Consider the following 21,723-nt stretch of genomic DNA (forward strand, 5'->3'; position numbering starts at 1 on the left):
GGTGATATGTTTACATCTTAGAATTTAAAAATACTACTGTATAACACACCTGGACACTCAATAAATCAGAGGCTATTGACTCTCTAATTGAGGAATTAGTTGTGGCACTCCTGCTTTTGGTAATGCTCCATGAATCTTAATTTGGGTAGAAAGCAACTACTGACCATAGCATTTTCATTGGAAGTACAAGATGATTGCAAACTTCTTAATTTGTAACTTTTGCATTATAATATGATACACTAAGAACACTGGTTTCAAAGCAAAAATTTAAATCTTCCCTATTAATGCAATCATTTATATAATTGGTGCTTTTAAAATAATAATAGAAGCATTCTGATTGCATGTAAGCTAATTAAATCACAGTTTGGAAGGATATTTTTAATGTAGTAATTTCTGGTTTCTGGGATGCAACACATAATAGATTGATTAGTAAAAGGCTCCTACAAATTGAATGTTCTCAGCACAGATGACAAGCTTCTGCAGCAGATCTTGTTTCTAACATGTCCTGTGATTCTGTGCACACGGCTTTCTCCCTTGCATCCGTTTTCTGAAAACATTTCTTGGGTTTTTTTCCAGGTATTCACGAAAAGAACACTTTTTAAGGCCTCTGCAAGTAAAGTTTACCATCCAAATTCCTAAAACGAATCACCAAGTGCTGGATGAGGGAGACTGGTAACTGTGTATCAGGAAACAAAAACCAGTCGGAGTGAGTCATCTCTGATCAAAGATAAGACAGCCACAGCCAGGGCTTGGCGCAAACAAATGCCCACAGCAATCACATGCCAGAATCTCGTGTTTAATGGTTTCTCACATTAAAATGCATAAGTCAGCTGTGTGAAACCAGGAAGTGCAACCCAGGATACCACATAAATAACAGAGTCTCTTGAGTTTGGTATTATCCTTCTACTCCAAGGCCATTTAAATGTTCAGCAGATACATAAAAACGAAGATGTTATTTTGTCAAGTGGTAAGCAGAAAGGTAAAAGCTAACTAATCTGACAGGCTTTTGAAATGTTTAAAAAGAAAATGTTAGTACTTTTTGGAGGCCTACTTATTGAGGTCTTTGATTGAAAATGAAAAAAGTGATCAGGTGTTGGTGCTGTGGCGCAGAGGGTTAATGCCCTGGCCTAAAGCACTGGCATCCCATATGGGTGCCGGTTTGAGTCTCGGCTGCTCCACTTCCAATCCAGCTCTCTGCTATGGCCTGGGAAAGCAGTGGAAGATGGCCCAAGTGCTTGGGCCCCTGCACCCACGTGGGAGACCCAGAAGAAGCTCCTGGCTCCTGGGTTCGGATCAGCGCAGCTCCAGCCGTTGCGGCCGATTGGGGAGTGAACCAGCCGATGGAAGACATCTCTCTCTCTCTCTCTCTCTCTCCCCCCTCTCCCTCCTCTCTCTCTCCTCTCTCTGTATAACTCTGACTTGCAAATAAATAAAATAAATGTTTAAAAAAAAAAAAAAAAAGGAAAGGAAAAGGTGATCAGAAGGTGGCTGATACCTCAAAATATGTTTCAGAGCAAATGGTAAATCAGCTATGGAAGCAGAAAAGCCTGGCCCCACTACTAAGCTTGAAAAAGAAGATGAGGGGTAATTTGTGCCACAGGGCACTGCCGTCTACAAGCTTCTCCAGGTACCCCTTAGTAGGTTCCACCAGATGAAGAGCCAGGAGTCCTGATAGCCCCTAAAACTCCTAGACAGTGGATCTACCCAGGCCCAAGCCTGCTCCATGCCTGCCAGGCTCGACACAGGGATAATGTGAACACTCAGGCTATATTTTTCAAAGAAGGTATCTCCTATCAACACCACATGCCCATTAGCAGGCAGGGCTCCAAGGAAAACATCACTTAAGCAGGTTCTAATGAGTTCTTGCTCCATGATATAAGTACTGTCCTCTGAAACACTGCAGACCAGCTGCAAACAATGGCAGTATGCCCCAGGCCCCGCACTCATAAAACTCCTCTCGAAGTAAAAAAAGATTGCAATTTCTGAAATTGGAACAAGAGAAACACTCCCTTTAAGCCCCCACGCCCACCCCTAGTGTTTCCACGCAGTGCGACACTACCTCATAATGAAGGGAATAAAAGGCGCCAGGCTGAGGGCAGAAGAAGTGCCATCCATTGGGGACGGGTAGAGTCTCTCCAACACCAAAAGTAAAAGGAACATGCTGGGATGACGGTCTGGTTCTCCCACATCACTGAAAAGCAATTATTGAACAGCAAAGATTAAAAACTTAAGAAGGGAGCCACTATCTTCAAATACTGCTTCTCATTCAACAATTCTGTGCATGAAGTGAGACTCTCTTCGAGAGGCCTATTTGCCTTTCTTCCTTTTTCTTTATTCACTGTACATCTTCCTAATGTGCATCACGAGGAATGACTGGAAACTGCAGACTGGGCTTTTGTGCAAAATCCTCTTCTCAAAGCTCACCATACGCTGAAGCAGAGTTTGCTGTTGCGATAAGAGTTGTTCCTTCAGCAAAGGGGTGCCAGCAAATGGGTTCCAGAGTTTGAAATAGGAAACTTTCCAGTTTTCAAATGTATTTAAAGACAGCATCAGCAGGCAGCCAGTTACTAGGGCCAGAAAAGCTGTGTGCACAAACTACTAGTGGGAGAAAATGTATCATAAACTGAAGTATAATCCATTGATAATTTTACTTTCCCACTACAGATACTGTACATTCATAACAAGTACAAAAATCAAGACTGCAAAGCCCATGCTATAAGATGTCCACCTAAAATTTCCATTATCAGCTACAGAATATGATTATAAGAACAACAGTGAGACTGAAAGCCCACTGAGTGGCTGTGCTTTGTGTTTCCTAGGTCACAGGCCATTTTTGATCACGTAGACCAGTACCATATCTTATCATAGATAGGTGGCCAGATTAGTTAGCTAATTGCTACAGTTTCACAATAGCAAACTACAGACTAGTAATAAAAAAGGGTAGGTCTGCATTAAGCAAATTCAATATGTAAACACACATATTTTAGAAAGAGGGAGAAAATAATTACTTTTTTTTTTTTTTTTTAAAGATTTATTTTAGAAGCCAGCGCCGCGGCTCAGTAGGCTAATCCTCTGCCTTGCGGCGCCGGCACACCAGGTTCTAGTCCCGGTCGGGGCACCGATCCTGTCCCGGTTGCCCCTCTTCCAGGCCAGCTCTCTGCTGTGGCCAGGGAGTGCAGTGGAGGATGGCCCAAGTGCTTGGGCCCTGCACCCCATGGGAGACCAGGATAAGCATCTGGCACCTGCCATCGGAACAGCGCGGTGCGCCGGCCGCAGCACGCCTACCGCGGCGGCCATTGGAGGGTGAACCAACAGCAAAAAGGAAGACCTTTCTCTCTGTCTCCCTCTACTGTCCACTCTGCCTGTCAAAAATAAATTAAATTAAATTAAAAAAAAAAAAAAAGATTTCTTTTAGGCCAGTGCCGCGACTCAATAGGCTAATCCTCCACCTATGGTGCCAGCATCCCGGGTTCTAGTTCCAGTCGGGGCGCTGGATTCTGTCCCAGTTGCTCCTCTTCCAGTCCAGCTCTCTGCTGTGGCCCAGGAAGGCAGTGGATAGCCCAAGTGCTTGGGCTCTGCACCCCCGTGGGAGACCAGGAGGAAGCACCTGGCTCCCGCCTTTGGATCGGCACAGCACGCCGGCCGCAGTGGCCATTTGGGGGGTGAACCAATGGAAGGAAGACCTTTCTCTCTGTCTCTATCTCTCTCGCTGTCTAACTCTGCCTGTCAAAAAAAAAAAAAAAAAAAAAACAGTAAAAAAAAAAATTTATTTTATTTATTTGATGGGCAGAGTTGGGAGGCGTGAGAGTGAGAGAGAGAGAGAGAGAGAGAGATCTTCCATTCACTGGTTCACTCCCCAAATGGCTACAATGGCCCGGGCTGGGCCAGATTGGAGCCAGGAGCCAAGAGTTATCTGGGTCTCCCATGTGGGTGCAGGGGCCTAAGGACTTAGGCCATCCTGCACATCTTCCCCAGGTGTATTAGCAGAGAGATGGACTGGACGTAGAGCAGCTGAGACTTGAATCAGAGCCCATATGAGATACAGGCACTGTAGATGGTAGCTGAACCCACTGTGCTACAGTGCTGGCCTCAAGAAAATAATTCTTAATAGGAGAAATCACCATGTATTTTTAAGAAGCCAGTTCCTATAACACTGAAAACAGGATTAAATTTGATACAATTTAATGTAAAACAGGATTTTTAAAAACATGAAACATAAAAATAGATTTTGCATAATTTTTCAGGTAAAAAACTACCATCAAAAGATAGCCAACATGATGCAATTGTGAAAAAGCACATTTAAAAAAAAAAAGTTATCTATATATTACAAGGAAGGAATTGATTAATATCTGTTGCCCTAGAAGGAAAATTGTAATTAATGAAGTCACTCACACCTGTGATTTCACTCACCTCACCCTGTTTTCTTACCTGTCCACTTTATTGGCCACAGTTTCCAATTGATTGAGAAGAAAAGGATAGAGTTCTGGAAAGCGGGAGAAAAACTGTCTCCCTGTCATTCTGCAGAGGGAGAAAAAAAGATACATTACTATTATTTATTTCCTCTGATCTGATAATAAAGCCTTTGTTTTACAGGGAGATAACAAAAGCATTTGTTTGGATATTTAGCAAAAGAAAGTTCAAAACAAAACCTACAGTGTCTTAAGAATTTAACAACAGAATTGTTATATATAATTTTGGTTTACGAAGTACTTTTAAAGCATGCACTTTTACCTCAAATTTAACATTATGTATGTTTACAAATATTAGATATCCAAGTCTATCAGGGAGGAAATATGTAATCTGTGAAAACATCAAGTCTGCACAAGTGAGTCAGACTACCAGGACAGTCAACATCTGACTGAGACTCAGCTCCAGTGAGAAGGGCATATCTAGAAAAAGATTTCTCAGCCTTGCGCCAATGATACCTTCTCCTCAGTCATGACAATCAAAACATCTCCAGACACTGCCAAGCAGCCATGGGACAAAGTGGTCCCTGACTAACAACTACTGGTCTGGAGTGTGGGCATCAGAGGCACAGACTTGGCTTGTGAGGGTCTGGAGATCCAATTCCCGCCAGCACTGTAAGGGGTACCTTTTCCGTGTTTCCAGAAACTACTCTTGAACTCTGCCAGTGTCCTAAAAATAGGTCCTCTGACCACACAACTGACCAAAAAGTTCAATCTGAAACTAGGAAATATTTTGTCAGCATAACTATTTAAGAACTACTTTCAAGGAGAGCCATAAATACTCCCTAACCTGCCTACCTGGATAAGCTCTGAATGTATGCTCCTATTAATAAAGACAGAGAATGTAATTTTTTGTAAAAAAAAAAACACCCTGAAGTATATTTATATACAGCGAAATGCTCAGATCTTAGGAGTGACATTTGATCCACAAATGCACAGCCTACATTCATGTAATCCACACCCCTATCAAGACTAAGAAAATTCCCCATTACGTTCCCTGGTGCCCCTTTCCAGCCAACTCCTGTGCCACCAAAGCAACCACTGAGTTAATTTCTATCACCACAGTTTGGTTTTGTCTATTCTAGTATTTCATACAAATGTAATAATATATTACATAATTTTGGGGGTCTGGGTTTTTTCAATCAGCATAAAGCTTATGAGATTTATCCATGTTATTTGATGTATCAATAGTTTAATTGTATTTCTCTTGAGCAGTTTTCCAATGTATGAACATTTAAGTTTGTCTATTCATTCTTTTGACAGTCATGGGAGCCTTCCATTTTTGGCTATTATGAATAAAGCTGCTATGAACATTCTGTACAGAGCTTTTTGTGGACATAGTTCTTCACTGCTCTTGGATGAAAATCTGAGAATAAAGTTGCACTGTATTTAACATTTTAGGAAATTGACAGTTTTCCAGAGTAGTTAAAAACACTTTAAAACTCCCAATGACAACAAGTGAGAGTTCTTGTGGCTCTACAACCTTTCCAACATTTGCTACTGTCTCCCCCCATCCCTTTTTCACTGTAGCCATTGTTAGTGGGTAGGCAGTAGTACCTCCCTGTGATCTTGATTTGTATCTCCTTGGCAAGTAATGTCAACTGAGCATTTTTCGTGTGCTTTGCTCCTTGGCATAGCCTTTTGTGAAGTAGCTATTTAAGAGCTGCCTATTTTAAATAAGTTGCTTTCTTCCTTGTCACCTGTATATGCATACACTTTCTCCTAAATGATTTGCCAGCTTCTTTTCACTTTCTTTTTTAAAAATTATTTATTTTATTGGAAAGACAGAGAGCAAGGGAAACAGGGACACACAGAGATAGATTTCCCATCCACTGGATCATTCTCGACATGCCACCAACAGCTGGGGCTGGGCCCGGACAAAGCAAGGAGCGGGGAACTCAGTCCAGGTCTCGTGCGTGGGTGTCAGGAAATCAGCTACTTGAGCCATCATCTGCTTCGTTTTAGAGTGTGTGTTAGTACAAAGCTGGAATTGGGAAACTGAACTGGAACTCGGGCACTCCAACATGGGATGTGGGTGTCTTAAGCATCATTTTAACTGTTGCCTTAAACACTCGCCTATACTTCTTTATGAATGTCTTTTTTATGAAGTTCTATAAGTTATCAATTTTTTTCCTTTTATGATTCTTGCTTTCTAAGGCCTAGGAAACCTCTGGTTACTTCAAAGTCACAAAGACAGTCTATGTGTTCTATAATTTTGGCTTTTATGTTCAGGTCTGTGATCCAATGATGTGAAACAGAGGTCAAGGTTCTTTCTTCTAGATTGATATAGATTTTTAAAATATTTATTATTTTATTTATTTGAAAGGCAGAGTGACAGAAAGAGTGGAGAGAAAGAGATTTTTCACCTGCTAGTTCACTCTCCAAATGGCCACAGTGGCTGGGGCTCATTCAGGCTGAAGCCAAAAGCCCAGAACTCTATTTGGGTCTCCCAGTTGGGAGGCAGGGACCTTAGTACTTGGGCCATCTTCTGATGCTTTTCCCAGGCTCATTGACAGGCAGCTGGATCTGAAGTGGACTCATATCTGAAAGTGCTCTGATATTGGATGCCAACTTTGAAAGCGATAGCTTAACCTGATGTACCACAACACCATCACCTATCATTTTTAAGAGACACTGTAAGAAGAGATATGACTTAAACAGGAGATGTGCCATGTTCATGGATTAGAAGACTCAATATTAGAAAGAAAAATTCTCCCAAAATTGATAATAAAATATAATTCCAATAAAAATAGTATGCATGTATGTGTGTGTATACGTGTGTCCTCAGTAGATGCTTAAATGTATACAGATACATCAATAGTCAAGAGTAAGATTATCGGGGCCGGTGCTGTGGCGCAGTGGGTTAAAGACCTGGCCTGAAGCGCCAGTATCCCATATGGTCACTGGTTCTAGTCCCGGCTGCTCCCCTTCTGATCCAGCTCTCTGCTGTGGCCTGAGAGAGCAGTAGAAGATGGCCCAAGTCCTTGGGCCCCTGCACCCGCGTGGGAGACCCAGAGGAAGCTCCTGTGCCCTGGCTTCGGATCGGTGCAGCTCCAGCCGTTGCGGCTATCTGGGGAGTGAACCAGTGGATGGAAGACCTCTCTCTCTGTCTCTACTTCTCTCTGTAACTCTTTCAAATAAATAAAGTAAATCTTTTTTTTTTTTTTTTAAAGAGTAAGATTATCAGAGATAATCTTGAAGAACAAGATTAGAAGACTGAAATAGCTAGAAATATCATAGAACTTCAGTAATTAGGACACTGTGGGTAAAAGTAAGCCAGTAGACTAGAATGGACAGCACAAGAAAAGTCATACACAAATCTGGTCTGTGAAAGAGCTGATACTGTAGACTACAGATAACCACTATCTACAGATAACCAATTATCTACAGACAAAATTAAACTTGGATCGTAACCTGCTATATGTACAGTATTCAATTCTATTGAATCCAAGACTTAAAAGCAGCACAAAGGAAAAATGCAAACACATACAATTTTTAACCTATTTTGAAAACTTGGGATCCTGCCATGCCCATTCCTGGCCTGATATTGCTAGGTTAGATGCCCATCCTGTCACACATGAAGTTTCCTGTTCACTTGCTTACTTCTCCTAGCAGATTACACATTCTGCATGGGTACAGCCTAGAGCTATCTCTATCTCCCATACTAAGTATGATATCTAATCCACAGCTGGTGTTCAATAAACAGATAAGTGAAGAGTCCAAAAGGACAGAGTACTTCAGACAGACAAGGAGGGGCCGGCACTGTGCATAGTGGGTTAAGCCTACAGCAGCAGTGCTGGCATCCTACAAGGATGTTGGTTCAAGTCCTGGCTGTTTCACTTCTGATTTAACTCCCTGCTAATGTGTCTGGAAAAACAGCAGAAGATGGCCCAAGTACTTGGGCCCTTTCACCCCATGGGAGACCTGGAAGAATCTTCTGGTTCCTGGCTTCAGACTGGCCCAGCTCTAGTCATTGAGACCATCTGGGGAGTGAACCTGTGGATAGAAGATCTCTCTCTCTCTCTCTCCCCTCTCTCTGTCTGTAACTCTGCCTTTCAAATAAATAAATAAATCTTAAAAAAAAAAAAAAAGACAAGGAGAAAAGAAATTATACTCAAGATGGTAATAATAATTTCATAAAGCATATCATTAGCTAATCTCTGGCATTCAGAATCATTATTTGGGTCAATAAGTTGAGTATCCGACCAGGGGCTGGCATTTTCTTAAACACAAATAAAGCTTGTGTCACTGGTCTATACATAGTTTTACCAATATAACAAGCCCTGGGGGCAAATTCTTCCATGATGGGAGTTTCAAATCTGTTTATGTTTGTGGTCAAAGCTAGACCAGATGGGGTAGGCATTTGGTCTACTGGTTAAGAAGCCAGTGTCCCATATCAGAGTGAATAGATTCAATACCCACCTCTGATTCCTGACTCCAGCTTTCTGCTAATGTAAATAAACCCTGGGAGGCAGTGCTGATGGCCTAAGTAATTGTCCTGTCATTCATGAAGGAGACCTAGATTGAGTTTCTAGTTCTCAGCTTCAGCCTGACCTAGTCCCAGCCACTGCAGGCATTAGGAGAGTGAACTAGCAGAGAGAATGTTCAATTTGTTTGTTCCTGTTCGTTTCTCTCTCTCTCTCTCTCTCTCTCTCTCTCTCTCTCTCTCTCTCTCTCCCTCACCACCCAAAGAAACAAAAGCCCAGCCTAGAAACTTTATGAAAACAACAGAAGTGATAACAAAAAAGGAAAAACTGCATTTTTGTAACTCCAAGCTCCTAGGAAGTCAAAGCTCATCAAAAATTGTTAACAGAAACAAAACCAGACAGACACAGATGAAACCAAACGAGTCAGGATAAAGGATGAGAATGAGGAACTTTAAACTGGGAACTGAAAGACCACAGAAAAGGTGTTATTCCCCATCCTATCCGATAAAGGGTACACATACCAGATGAGAGGCAGGGTGGAACTCAGAACACACCACCCCGAAGTAAGATTATAGGAGACCAGTTATGCCAAAATATACATCTAGGAAATATTTTGAGCTGATTATTTTGAGAAACTGCAGACAAAACAAAGGTGTAGCCCTGAAAAGCTGTCCTCCAATAAAAGCAATTCGTTTCTGTAAGTACAAAGGAAATCAACATTACCAAAATTACCTGTAGTAGGAGACAACTTTTACTGAGACCGATCTTTGTAATAAGTCCATCTTTATAGTTCATACATATTTTCTTCTCGCCCTCCCATAATATGCCTCCAACTTCCACAGAAGCCCTAAGCCCTGTTCCTGTCTACAGATCTGAATGCTATATAAACTTCAATCTTTGGGGCTGGCGTTGTGGCATAGTGAGCTAAGCCTCTGCCTGCAGCACCAGCATCCCATATGGGTGCCAGTTCATGTCTGGGCTGCTCCATTTCCAATCCAACTTTCTGCTATGGCCTGGGAAAGAGGTAGAGGATGGCTCAAGTGCTTGGCCCATGCACCTGTGTGGGAGACCCAGAAGAAGCTCCTGGCTCCTGATCGGCCCAGTTCTGGCCATTGGGGCCATTTGAGAAGTAAACCAGTGATGGAGGACCTTTCTCTCTGTCTCTCCCTCTCTTTGTAACTCTGTCTCTCAAATAAATAAACTCTTTAAAGAAAAAAAAAAAAACTTTAATCATCTAGTCATTTTTTTAAAAACAAAAATCATTATTATTTACTTGAGAGGCAGAAAGAACTTCCATCTACTGGTTCACTCTTCAAATGCTTGCAACAGCCAGGGATGGGTCAGACTTAAGTCAGAAGCCTGGAACTCAAACTGGTTCTCCAATGACTATTGCCTCCTATGGTCTGCATGAGCAGGAAGATGGAGTCAGGAGCGGAGTAAGGAATCAAACTCAAGGCATCTTAACTGCTAGGCCAAATACCCACCCCAATCTGTTCCTTATTTGTGTCTCATACTCTATGAGTCTTCCATACATGTGTACATAATTAAAAGTTTTTCTCCTGTTAATCTGTTTAGCCCATATCCCAGCCAAAGAACCTACAAGTATAATTGGAAGCCATTTTGCCCCTCCCTGACGGGCTCCTGAAGACATACACAAAAGTACAAGGTTCCAGGAGCAAGGTTAGCTATGAGTTCCACCATCCCAGCACTCCTTTGTCTTCCCTATGCCAGTGCAAGATTCTCACAACCCAGTGAGAGCCTGGAACAAAGAAATCAGGCAGCAGAAATTCACTGAATTAATGAAACTGCCTGCTGGGCATCATTCTGTTTTATTTGAAAAGCTTTACAAAAATCATCCTAGCACAACTGTGTGTTGAGGGAAAATAAAAAATACTGCAAAGAAAAATTAAAAAACCATTGCCTATCTTATGTTTGACTCCATGTCTGTCCATGGGTGCTTCTGGGCACCAACCCAGAACACTTGCTCCACTAGCTATGTTCAATTTCCCTTCGTCTGCACATTCCACATCTAATCTTGGTAATGTAGAGGGTCTAGTTCTTTGGCCATTTTTGTAGGCTTTGAATCTAGACTACCATGAAAAAGCCTGAAGAACTCTTTACTTGAAACAAACTTCAATTTGTCTTAGGAACTCTGACCTTAAGATTTGACATACATATGAAAAGTTACAATGACAGAGTGCATGCTTTGGAGCTTAACAAAAACATCCTGATGAAAACAATCATGCAATTAAAAGGGGAAAAAAGCATTAAAGAAGGTATCTGCATTGCCCAATTCCTAAGACACATTCTGTATCACTCTCGATCATTTCAGGAATAGGGATCAGCAGGTCATTGTACAAAGGCATAAAAAGAGAATGCTAGCAAAGGCAGGCAAAAACTTGCAGGAGTAAGGAACTACATAGTAAACAGCTGCAAAGGCATAAAATTGGGCCCAATCTTTCAAAAAAAGGACCTATTTTCAGGCCATGGAGCAAACAAACACCATACATGTGGTCATTACATAGAAATGAATATTAAAGGCAAAAGCTTGGAGGTTCAATTGGTATTTCAAATGGGAATCCAACAAACTATTAAAATCAAGCTACTGCCCACATTCTGGTCTATAAAACCTCCCCAGAGAAGAGAAATGAGCTCAGGATCTGTCTCCTTGCCACAGTGACTGTTGACAACACAGCAAGCTCATCTTAAGAAAAACAAAAACTCCAAATGGAAACAAAACTACAGGGAAGATAAAGCACACACATGTGTTTCAAAGGATCTGACCAAATGCAAACTAATAAAATAGAAACAACTAATAAAAAGAAATCTGGGTCTGGAACCCCACCAGAAAGGCCATCTCTGACCTTGTTCTTGGAATCTTCTCCCCACCTCTGACTGGGCTGACATCAGGATGTCACCCTAGAACAATACTGAACCAAAGAATGAGTGATTGCAAAGAGGAAATGTCAGTGGTCCCACAGTCAGAAGCTCACGCCCAACAAGTACTTGTAATCACAGTGATGATCTACCAGGAGTCCCCTTATTAACCTTCAGGAAAGCCATGGAGAAAGTTAAAGACACCGGGGTCTCTGTTTTGAGTGCACTGACTCGGTTAAGGCCTCCTTCAAGGCTCCCCATTTTCCCTTTCTGATCCTCTGGAAATAGTTGGGAGATTCTTGGACTTGTTGAATGCTTTTCTAAATCCTTCCCTTTCAGGGGCTGCTTCTGAAATAGAGAATTCCCAATTACTAAACTGGCTATCACAGTACTATATCCAGGGAGGAAAGTGAAAAGTTTTAGTTCTGGAAGTGCACAGCCATTCACCATGGGAAGGGTGGGACTGGAAACAGATTTCCACTCATTTCGCAGCCAGTTGGTGAGTCATGTATTGCTTGAACCCATGTGGACAAGGTTCCTTTCGGGCAGCTTAAATGAATTCTCTTTCATCAGGAATAATTTCTACACTTGATCTTAGCCAAAAGGCCAAGAAGTGAAAGGAATGATTTCTTAGAAAACGTTTCTTGTTGTAACCTATCATCTCTAAAATCGTTTCATCCAATAATCATTTTCTTTTTTTCCCCCTCTTTTAAAGATTTATTTATTTGAAAGTCAGGGTTAGAGAGAGAGAGAGAGAGAGAGCTTCCATCCAGTGGTGGACTCCTCAGATGGTTGCAACATCCAGGGCTGGGCCAGGCCGAAGCTAGAATCCAGGAGCTTCATCCAGGTCTCCTACATTGGTGGTAAGGGCCCAAACACATGGGCCATCTTCTGCTGCTTTCCCAGGAATATTAGCAAGGAATTGGAGCAGAAGTGGAGCAGCTGGGATTCAAACTGGCACCCATATGGGATGCTGGCATTGCAGGTAGCGTCTCTACCCACCACACAACACTAGCCCCCAACCTCATTTTCTACAGAAAGAAAATGAAGCTTGAAAAGCTCAGTAATGTACCCAGGCCATGCATCTGGGAAGAGTCTGAAGTGAAATTCAAACTTGAGCAGTCCGACTGCATCACTCATAATCATTATCTTATACTACAGTATTTCTCAACATGTTTAAACCACAACCTGCAGTTAAAATTACACTTTACATTACAAGCCAGTACACCTAGATAAATGTCACACACACACACACACGCAATTAAGCAAAAGCCATATGCACATAATTAAACTTTAGCAAAATAGTAGTTATTCTTACTAAATATGATAAAATCTTCCAATAATCATTTTCTTAACAGTTTGTAATAGACTTTTTCTAAAGATGACCAACAAAGTACTATCTTCTCTTAGATACAGATAACTCTTTTCTCTCAAGAGGTGGGGTCTATTCTCCTTGACTCTAGAATGCCTTTTTTTTTAAATTTTTTAAATTTTTTTTTGACAGGCAGAGTGGACAGTGAGAGAGAGAGAGACAGAGAGAAAGGTCTTCCTTTGCCGTTAGTTCACCCTCCAAGGGCCGCCGCGGCCGGTGCACTGCGGCCGGCGCATCGCGCTGATCCGAAGGCAGGAGCCAGGTGCTTCTCCTGGTCTCCCATGCGGGTGCAGGGCCCAAGGACTTGGGCCATCCTCCACTGCACTCCCTGGCCATAGCAGAGAGGTGGCCTGGAAGAGGGGCAACCGGGACAGAATCCAGCGCCCTGACCAGGGCTAGAACCCAGTGTGCCGGCGCCGCAGGCGGAGGATTAGCCTATTGAGCCGTGGTGCCGGCCTAGAATGCCTTTTGACTTGATTTGATAACAGATGGCAGAAGTATGCTGTGCTAGTTCTGGCTTAGGCTTTAAGAAGCATGGCAGCTTCTTTATTTACCCTCTTCAAGCCCTGACTCCTTCGGCTGAAGAGACCTGAAGTCATTTATGCCCTAACTTGCAGTTTGGACAATGTGACTGTAAAGCCATGTTAGCCATTTCAGCCCCAGGTGAGGTTTCAGATGAATGTAGCCATCTGAGCAATCCCAGGAAACCCCAGATGGTGAAGAACCACCTCCCAGTGGATCCCAGAGCCAAACCACAGAATTGTGGGAAACAATAAATCACTGGTACTAAACTGAGGCACTAAATTGAGGCATGGCCTGGTATGCAACAATACATAACTGGAACATGGTTATCCTGCCGAGGACATTTAATTAGACTCTGAAAAGGTTAATACTTAAAAAAGGGATGCTGACAACAAGGAAAACACAACTGACTGTACCTACTAGATTCTCTCACCGTAACAGAGGCCAGAAATCTGAAACGAGGATAAAAATGTACCAAAATCAATGTGTCAGCAGGGTACCTCTGAAGGCTCTTGGGAGAATCCCATTTTCACCTTTTCCAGCTTCTGGCAGCTACAGCATTTCCTGGTTTCTAGTTACATCACTCCAATCACTGCCTCTTTGTCCTTTGTTTTCCTATCATATTCTTTCAAATCTCCCTAAGGCTCCTTCTCTTTAGTTATTACAAACAGCACCAAATCCAATAGCCCAAGACAACCACCCTACCCCACCCCCAACCCTGATCCTTAATGTAATCACACATACAAAGACCTCCATCCCTTCCTTTTAAGATAATGTTTGTAGGTTCTAGTTATTAGGACCTGATATCTTCAGAGGTCTATTATTCTGTCTGTAACAACTGCTAAGACATTAGAGATAAGGGAATAAAGAATGAATATAACTGACTTTTTCCAAAGTAGTTGTTTTCTAAATCTTTGAATCAATGAACCACTATTTTTTTTTTCAAATATTATCCCAATATTTAAAACATAAAAGCAAACAAAAGAGGATTCCGTAAAGATGGCTGAACAGGAAGCACCAGCCATCTGTCTCCTCACCTAGACAATAACTATACTGGCAGAATGTTTCTAATGTAACTTACTTTGGAACTCTAGAGACTGCCTGAAGGCTTCAAAGGTTGTAATCTGCATTAATTTAAGCCCATTTTAATTTAGAGCAGTATGAGTTCCAAGGCAGGCAAATGCTTTCTTGCTCCAAGGAGCAGTTTGCACAAAGCTTGTAGAACAATAAGGACCTTATCTTCCAAAAACAGGGTATCTACATTCTGATCAATGATTACTCTTCAGATTTTAGGGATAAAATCACATAGGCTGGCAGTCATTGTTGCAAACAACCCCTCAGCAAACCCCTCTCTCTCTGTCTGAAGCTAATTTAAGTAGTAATTACCTTTTTCTTCCTTTCTTTCTGTATTTATTTATTTATTTATTTATTTATTTATTTATTTATTTTTAACTTACTCCATTTTTTACTTTTCCCCTTTGGAAAATCCAGTTCTTAAGATCTAGAACACACAAAAGCAACCATATATAAAGGAGAATTTAGAAAGCCATCTCACACATCCAATGAAAGGTACAGGCTTTTAAAAGTTCTAAAGAAATTAAATTTAGATTTCAGGCTAATCTCCAGCACACCCAGCCTATAAGAATGAAAACAACAAATATCAGCAAATCCTGAGTAAAAGAGAGAATCTTATTTCCACAGTTATGACATTATTAGATTCAAAACTTAGTTTTCAACAACAAAAATCAGAGGCATACAAACAATCAGCAATGTAAGGCCCACTCAAAGTGGAAAAAAGCTAACAAAAGCTGTCCCTTAGAAAGATCAGAAGGTGGACTTGTTATACAAACACTTAAAAACAAATGTCTTATAGATTCTCAGAGAAATAAAAGGCAGAGAGAAAAAAATATTTTATAAATAAAATAGATCAATAAAGATAGAAAACTGAAAGAAAATCTAACAAATTTTAGAGCTGAAAAGTACAATAACAAAAGTGAAAAATTCACTGGAGGGATTGAAAGGTAGCTTTAAGCAGGCTGAAGAACAAACAACTTGAAGATAGAATAACTGAAATTATTGAGTCTGAGGACTAACACAAAGAAAAAAGATTTAAAAAATGAGGACAGAGCCCAAGGGATCTGTGGGACACTACTGGGTAAACCAATATATGTGTTACAAATTTCAGAAGGAGAAGAGAAAAAAAGGGTACATTATCCAAAGAAATATGGTTAAAATTCCCTAGTCTGGTGAAACATGAATATAAACATCTAAGAAGTTCAACAAACTCCAAGTAGGATGAACTCAGAGACCCAAACCAAGACACATTATAATCAAACTATTAAACCAAAGAGAGAAGCTTGAAAATACTTAAGAGAGAAGCTACTCATCAGGTACAAGGGATTCTTAATAAAATCATTAGATTTCCCATAAGAAACTTTTAGAAGCCAGAAGGTAGTGGGCTAATAAGCTCAAAGTACTGAAGAGGGGTGGGGAGATACTGTCAATAAAGAGTCCTGTATCTGAGGGTGGTCATTTAGCCTAATAGTTAAGATGCTGGTTAAGATGTCTGCATACCATACCAAAGTATCTGGATCTGATAACCAGCTCAGGCTCCTAACTCTACCTTCCTGTTAATGCAAATCTTTTTTTTTTTTTTTTTTTTGTTATAGGCAGAGTTAGACAGTGAGAGAAAGACAGAGAGAAAGGTCTTCCTTCCGTTGGTTCACCCCCCTAATGGCTGCTAACGCCGGCGTGCTGCACCAATGCGAAGCCAGGAGCCAGGTGCTTCCTCCTGGTCTCCATGCGGGTGCAGGGCCCAAGCACTTGGGCCATCCTCCACTGCCTTCCCGGGCCACAGCAGAGAGCTGGACTGGAAGAGGAGCAACTGGGACAGAATCCAGCGCCTCAACCAGGACTAGAACCAGGGTGTCGGCGCCACAGGTGGAGGATTAGCCTAGTGAACCGCGGTGACAGCTGATGATGTGAATCTTGGAAGAGAGCAGGTGATAGCTCAGGTGATTGGGATTTTTGTCATCCATACAGGAGACCTGGATTGAGTTTCCAATTCCTGGCTTGCTCGCTTGCTCTCTCACACACACACATGCATACACTCTCTCTCTCTGCCTCTCATTTAAAAAGAATCCTATATCTGGCAAAACTATTCTTCCAAAGTGAGGGGAGAAAGTAAGACATGCCTGGAAAAAGAAAAATTGGGTTCATTTGTTACCAATAGACCTGTTCTGCAAGCAATGCTAACAAGATCCTGTAGGTTGAAGTTAAAGGACATTAGACAATAACTTGAAATCATCTAAGGAAATAAAGATAGCAGTGAAGACAAATAGGTGAATAATTATCAAACTAGTATTATTGAAGGTTTGGTTTATAATTCCACTTTTGGTATTCTATATGGTTTAAAAGACTAATATATTTCTAAACAACTGTTGTTAAGTTAAAAGCTAGTATTATTGTAATTTTTTTTTTTGACAGGCAGAGTGGATAGTGAGAGAGAGAAAGAGAGACAGAGAGAAAGGTCTTCCTTTGCCATTGGTTCACCCTCAAATGGCTGCTGCGGCCGGCGCATCTCACTGATCCGAAGCCAGGAGCCAGGTGCTTCTCCTGGTCTCCCATGCGGGTGCAGGGCCCAAGGACTTGGGCCATCCTCCACTGCCTTCCCGGGCCACAGCAGAGAGCTGGCCTGGAAGAGGGGCAACCGGGATAGAATCTGGCGCCCCAATCGGGACTAGAACCTGGTGTGCCGGAGCCGCAAGGCGGAGGATTAGCTTGTTAAGCCATGGCGCCGGCCGTATCATTGTAATTCTTATTTGTAACTTCACATCTTACTTTGCATATAATTTGGAATTAATAAACAAAAATTTTACTATTTATGTCTTGGGTAATACAACTTATAAAGATTTAAATATGTGACATCAGTTAAGTGAAAGGGGAGGTGGGCACAGACCTGTGTAGGAACAGAGTCACTATATGTTATTGCAGTTAAGGTGGTATAAATTCAAATTAGAATGCCTTAACATTAGGAAGTTAAATGTAATCTCCATGTTAGCCATAAAGAAACTACCTAGACAATATACACACATACACAAAAGGAAATGAGAAGGGAACTAAAAACATTTCATGGTAAAAAAATAAACACAAAAGAAGAAAGCAATGCATGAAATGATGGACAAAAAAAGCTAAGTCTTTTGGATAACAGGCATTCTAACAGTGAGGAGATGATATCTCATTGTGGTTTTCATTTGCAATTCCCTGACAGCTGAGGATATTGAGCATTTTTTTTCATGTATTTGTTAACCATTTGTATGTCTTCTTTTGAGAACTGCCTACTGAGGTCTTTTACCCATTTCTTAACTAGATTGCTTGTTGAGTTTTTGAGTTGCTGGTATGTTTTGGATGTTAAGCCTTTATAGGATAGGTAACTATTATTTTCCCATTCTGTTGGATATCTCTTCAATCTACTGAATGTTTCCTTTGATGTGCAGAAGCTTCTGAATTTGATACAATCCCTTCTGTCTACAAAGTAGTAAATGTTGGCCAGAGTGTGCAGAAAGGGGAACTCATACACTGTTGGTAGGAAGGTAACTTAGTGCAGCCACTGTGGAAAACAGCATGGAGATTTCTTTAAAACTAGAAATAGACTTCCCAAATGATCCAACATCTCACTACTGGGTACAAACCCAAAAAACATGAATGCAATTCATTAGAGATATCTGCACCACCATGTTTATAGCAGCACTGTTCACAACAGACAAAATATTGATGTGCATCATCAGATGAAGAAAATGTGGGGGCCAGTGCTGTGGTGTATCAGATAAAGCCGTTACCTGTTTTGCTGGCATCCTATAAGGGTGTCACTTCAAGTCCCGGTGGCTCCACTTCTTTTTTTTTTTTTTTTTTTTTTTTTTTTTTGACATGCAGAGTGGACAGTGAGAGAGAGAGAGACAGAGAGAAAGGTCTTCCTTAGCCGTTGGTTCACCCTCCAATGGCTGCCGCGGCCAGCGCATCTCGCTGATCCGAAGGCAGGAGCCAGGTGTTTCTCCTGGTCTCCCATGCGGGTGCAGGGCCCAAGCACTTGGGCCATCCTCCTGGGCCATAGCAGAGAGCTGGCCTGGAAGAGGGGCAACCGGGACAGAATCCGGCACCCCAACCGGGATTAGAACCCGGTGTGCCGGCGCCACTAGGCGGAGGATTAGCCTGTTGAGCCATGGCGCCAGCCTCCACTTCTGATCCAACTCCCTGCTGATGCTTCTGGGAAAGCAGTAGAGGATAGCCCAAGTCCTTGGGCCCCTGCACCCACGTAGGGGACTTGGAAGAAGTTCCTGGCTCCTGACTGCAGATTAGCACAGCTCCAGCCACTGCAGCCATTTCAGGAGTGAACCAGTGGATGGAAGACTCTCTCTCTCTTTTCTCTCTTTCTCTCTCTCTCTGCCTCTTCCTCTCTATAACTCTGCCTTTCAAATAAATAAATAAATAAATATTTTTAAATGTGGCATGTCTATAATGGAATATTATTCAGCTATAAAAAATGAAATTCTATCATTTGTATCAAAACAATTGCAACTGGAGGACATCAGGTTGAGTGAGATAAGCTGTACACAGAAAGACTTATACTGCATGTTCTCTGTTATATGTGGGAGCTAAACTTTTCAAAGAAAATAAAAAACATGGGACTGGCGCTGTGGCTCACTTGGCTAATCCTCTGCCTGCAGCACCAGCACCCCATATGGGTGCAGGGTTCTTGTCCCGGCTGCTCCTCTTCCAGTCCAGCTCTCTGCTGTGGCCCGGGAAGGCAGTGGAGGATGGCCCAAGTGCTTGGGCCCTGCACCCGCATGGGAGACCAGGAGGAAGCACCTGGCTCCTGGCTTCGGATCAGCACAGTGCCAGCTGTAGTGGCCATTGGGAGGTGAACCAATGGAAGGAAGACCTTTCTCTCTGTCTCTCTCTCTCACTGTCTAACTCTGTCAAATAAAGGAGTAAGAAAATAAAAAACAAAAATAGAAAAAATGTCTATGTATATCAGTTTTCCTGCAAATGTAGTGTTTTACCAAACCGTTTAAATCTGTCAAATTGTTAAGAATTAGGCTACTGGGGCCAGGTGTTGTAGAGCAGCAGGTTAAGCCATTGCCTGCAGTGCTGGACTCCCATAGGGACAGTGTTTTGAGTTCTGGCAGCTCTACTTCTGATCCAGCTCCCTGCTAATGTGTTTAGGAAAGCAACAGAAGATGGCCCAAGTCCTCGGGCCCTTGCACCCACGTGAGGGGCCTGGAAGAATCTCCAGACTTCTGGCTTCAGATCGGTCCAGCTCCAGCCATTGCAGCCATCTGTTGGAGTGAACCAATGAGAATAAGACCTCTCTTTCTCTGGATCTCTCTCTGCCTCTGCCTCTCAAATAAATAAATAAATCTTAAAAAAAAAAAAAAGAATGGTGATTATGAGAGGGTGTGGAGTACGGGGAGCTATCATTTAATAGGTGCAGAGTTTGATTTTACAGGATGAAAAGAGTTCTGGAGATGGATTTGTACAACAATATAAAAGTATTTACTTAATACCACTGAACTATATACTTAAAATGGTTGAGATGGTAAATTTTATGTTATGTATATTTTTCACAGTAAAAATGCATTATTAGATTTAAATGAACCAGAGCTTTCTAGGCACAGTTAACCTTAGAGATGTGTACTCCATCCATCAGTGCACCTAGAATGGTGCCTGGTACATATCTGCTCCATTGTCATTGTTTTCTTGGGGCCCCATTTCCACAAACCCTGCCCCATTTACCAGTCAACCACAGGGGCCCTATCCCTTCTTCCTGACTCTGAAGATATGTATAAAATTGAAGAAACTCTCACTTGGCAACTCTAAATTCCTTCACATAAGCATTAAAACCTAAAACAGGCACTAAACATGCAAACCGTTCAAACAAAGCTGCATCTGCCTCATTTACTATACCATCAAAACATCACCTAGCAATTTCTCTTTCACAAATTAAAAATTAATGAACTAATTAAGAATAAGGTTCAATATTTCAAAATAAAAGTTTTGGTTTATATTACTCTAACATTTTCTTCAATTAATTATGTCAAGATTCTACCCTAAGCCATGCAGACAGACATTTCTACTAAAGCTACTATTAATTTGCCAATTCATATAATTTAAGTGAAGAGGAGGTGCCAATGGAGTCTCAAATATCAAGGAATTTTACTATAACTAGAAGAACTCCCAAAGGACTACTACTCCAATCATTTTACTTTATAGATGAGGAAACCAATGCACCAAGCTATTAAGTCAAAGGAATTGAGTCTCCCAGGGCTAAAATACAGGTTGGGGGCAAATAAAAGTCTGGAATCCAACCCTCCTGTTTCCCAGTCTAGTCACTGGACGTTTCAGGGTTTCTATTACATGGGTAATCCATCTATCTCCATTACAGGCATCTGCTTAACAAGCAGAGCACACACTGACTCAGACAGACTAGTTTTCAAAGGAGCGCGTGTCCCCATGGTTGGGTCAGATAGGAATCCCTGCACCACTGTCAATCAGCCTGGTCAAGTCTGATTAGCGTTTCCCACCTGAGCTTCTACTTCCACACACTATGCCTGGCCCACTCATTGAATTTAAAGGGGGACAGAAGAGCAGGCTAACTGCCAGCTAAACTAATCTTTAAAAATCTACCCATCTGCTCTTAACAAAGCATTTTCTGAGATCACTGGACCACAGATAATTCCATTTGGTCCAATAAGTCTCCTGTCTCTCCTGTATTCAAATTAAGAGACTCTTACTAACACACTAGATTGTCCCTAACCATCCCTCACCCTCTAAAAACCTCCAATTCCCAAGCAAATCAAACCAGAAAAGTGTATATTTGTTCTTATTCAAGATGGGTGGTTAATTTCCCCAGTGAACATGATTTTTGTAAACCTGTATATTCTCAGGCAAGGACTTATTTACAAGGAAAAACAAAATAAAAACAAAACCCTAGAAAACCAAACCACCACGAGGCAAATGTTACACTCTCAATTAATGGACAATGTTGTCCATCACTAGGTAT

The 21,723-nt window shown here is 41.7% G+C and overlaps 1 protein-coding gene across 1 annotated transcript in view; it reads right to left on the reverse strand.

Moving 5' to 3' along the window:
• Positions 1-21,723, reverse strand: part of THADA (THADA armadillo repeat containing) — a 375,245-nt gene that overhangs the window by 204,149 nt on the left and 149,373 nt on the right. Inside the window, exons 27-28 of the mRNA XM_062209349.1 lie at positions 4,429-4,518; positions 2,060-2,191 (exon numbers count right to left, since the gene is read on the reverse strand). Coding sequence (XP_062065333.1) covers positions 2,060-2,191; positions 4,429-4,518 — 222 coding nt within the window. The remainder of the gene's footprint in view (positions 1-2,059; positions 2,192-4,428; positions 4,519-21,723) is intronic.

This window comes from Lepus europaeus, chromosome 13 (genome assembly GCF_033115175.1).
Source record: "Lepus europaeus isolate LE1 chromosome 13, mLepTim1.pri, whole genome shotgun sequence".
Classification (NCBI taxonomy): domain Eukaryota; kingdom Metazoa; phylum Chordata; class Mammalia; order Lagomorpha; family Leporidae; genus Lepus; species Lepus europaeus.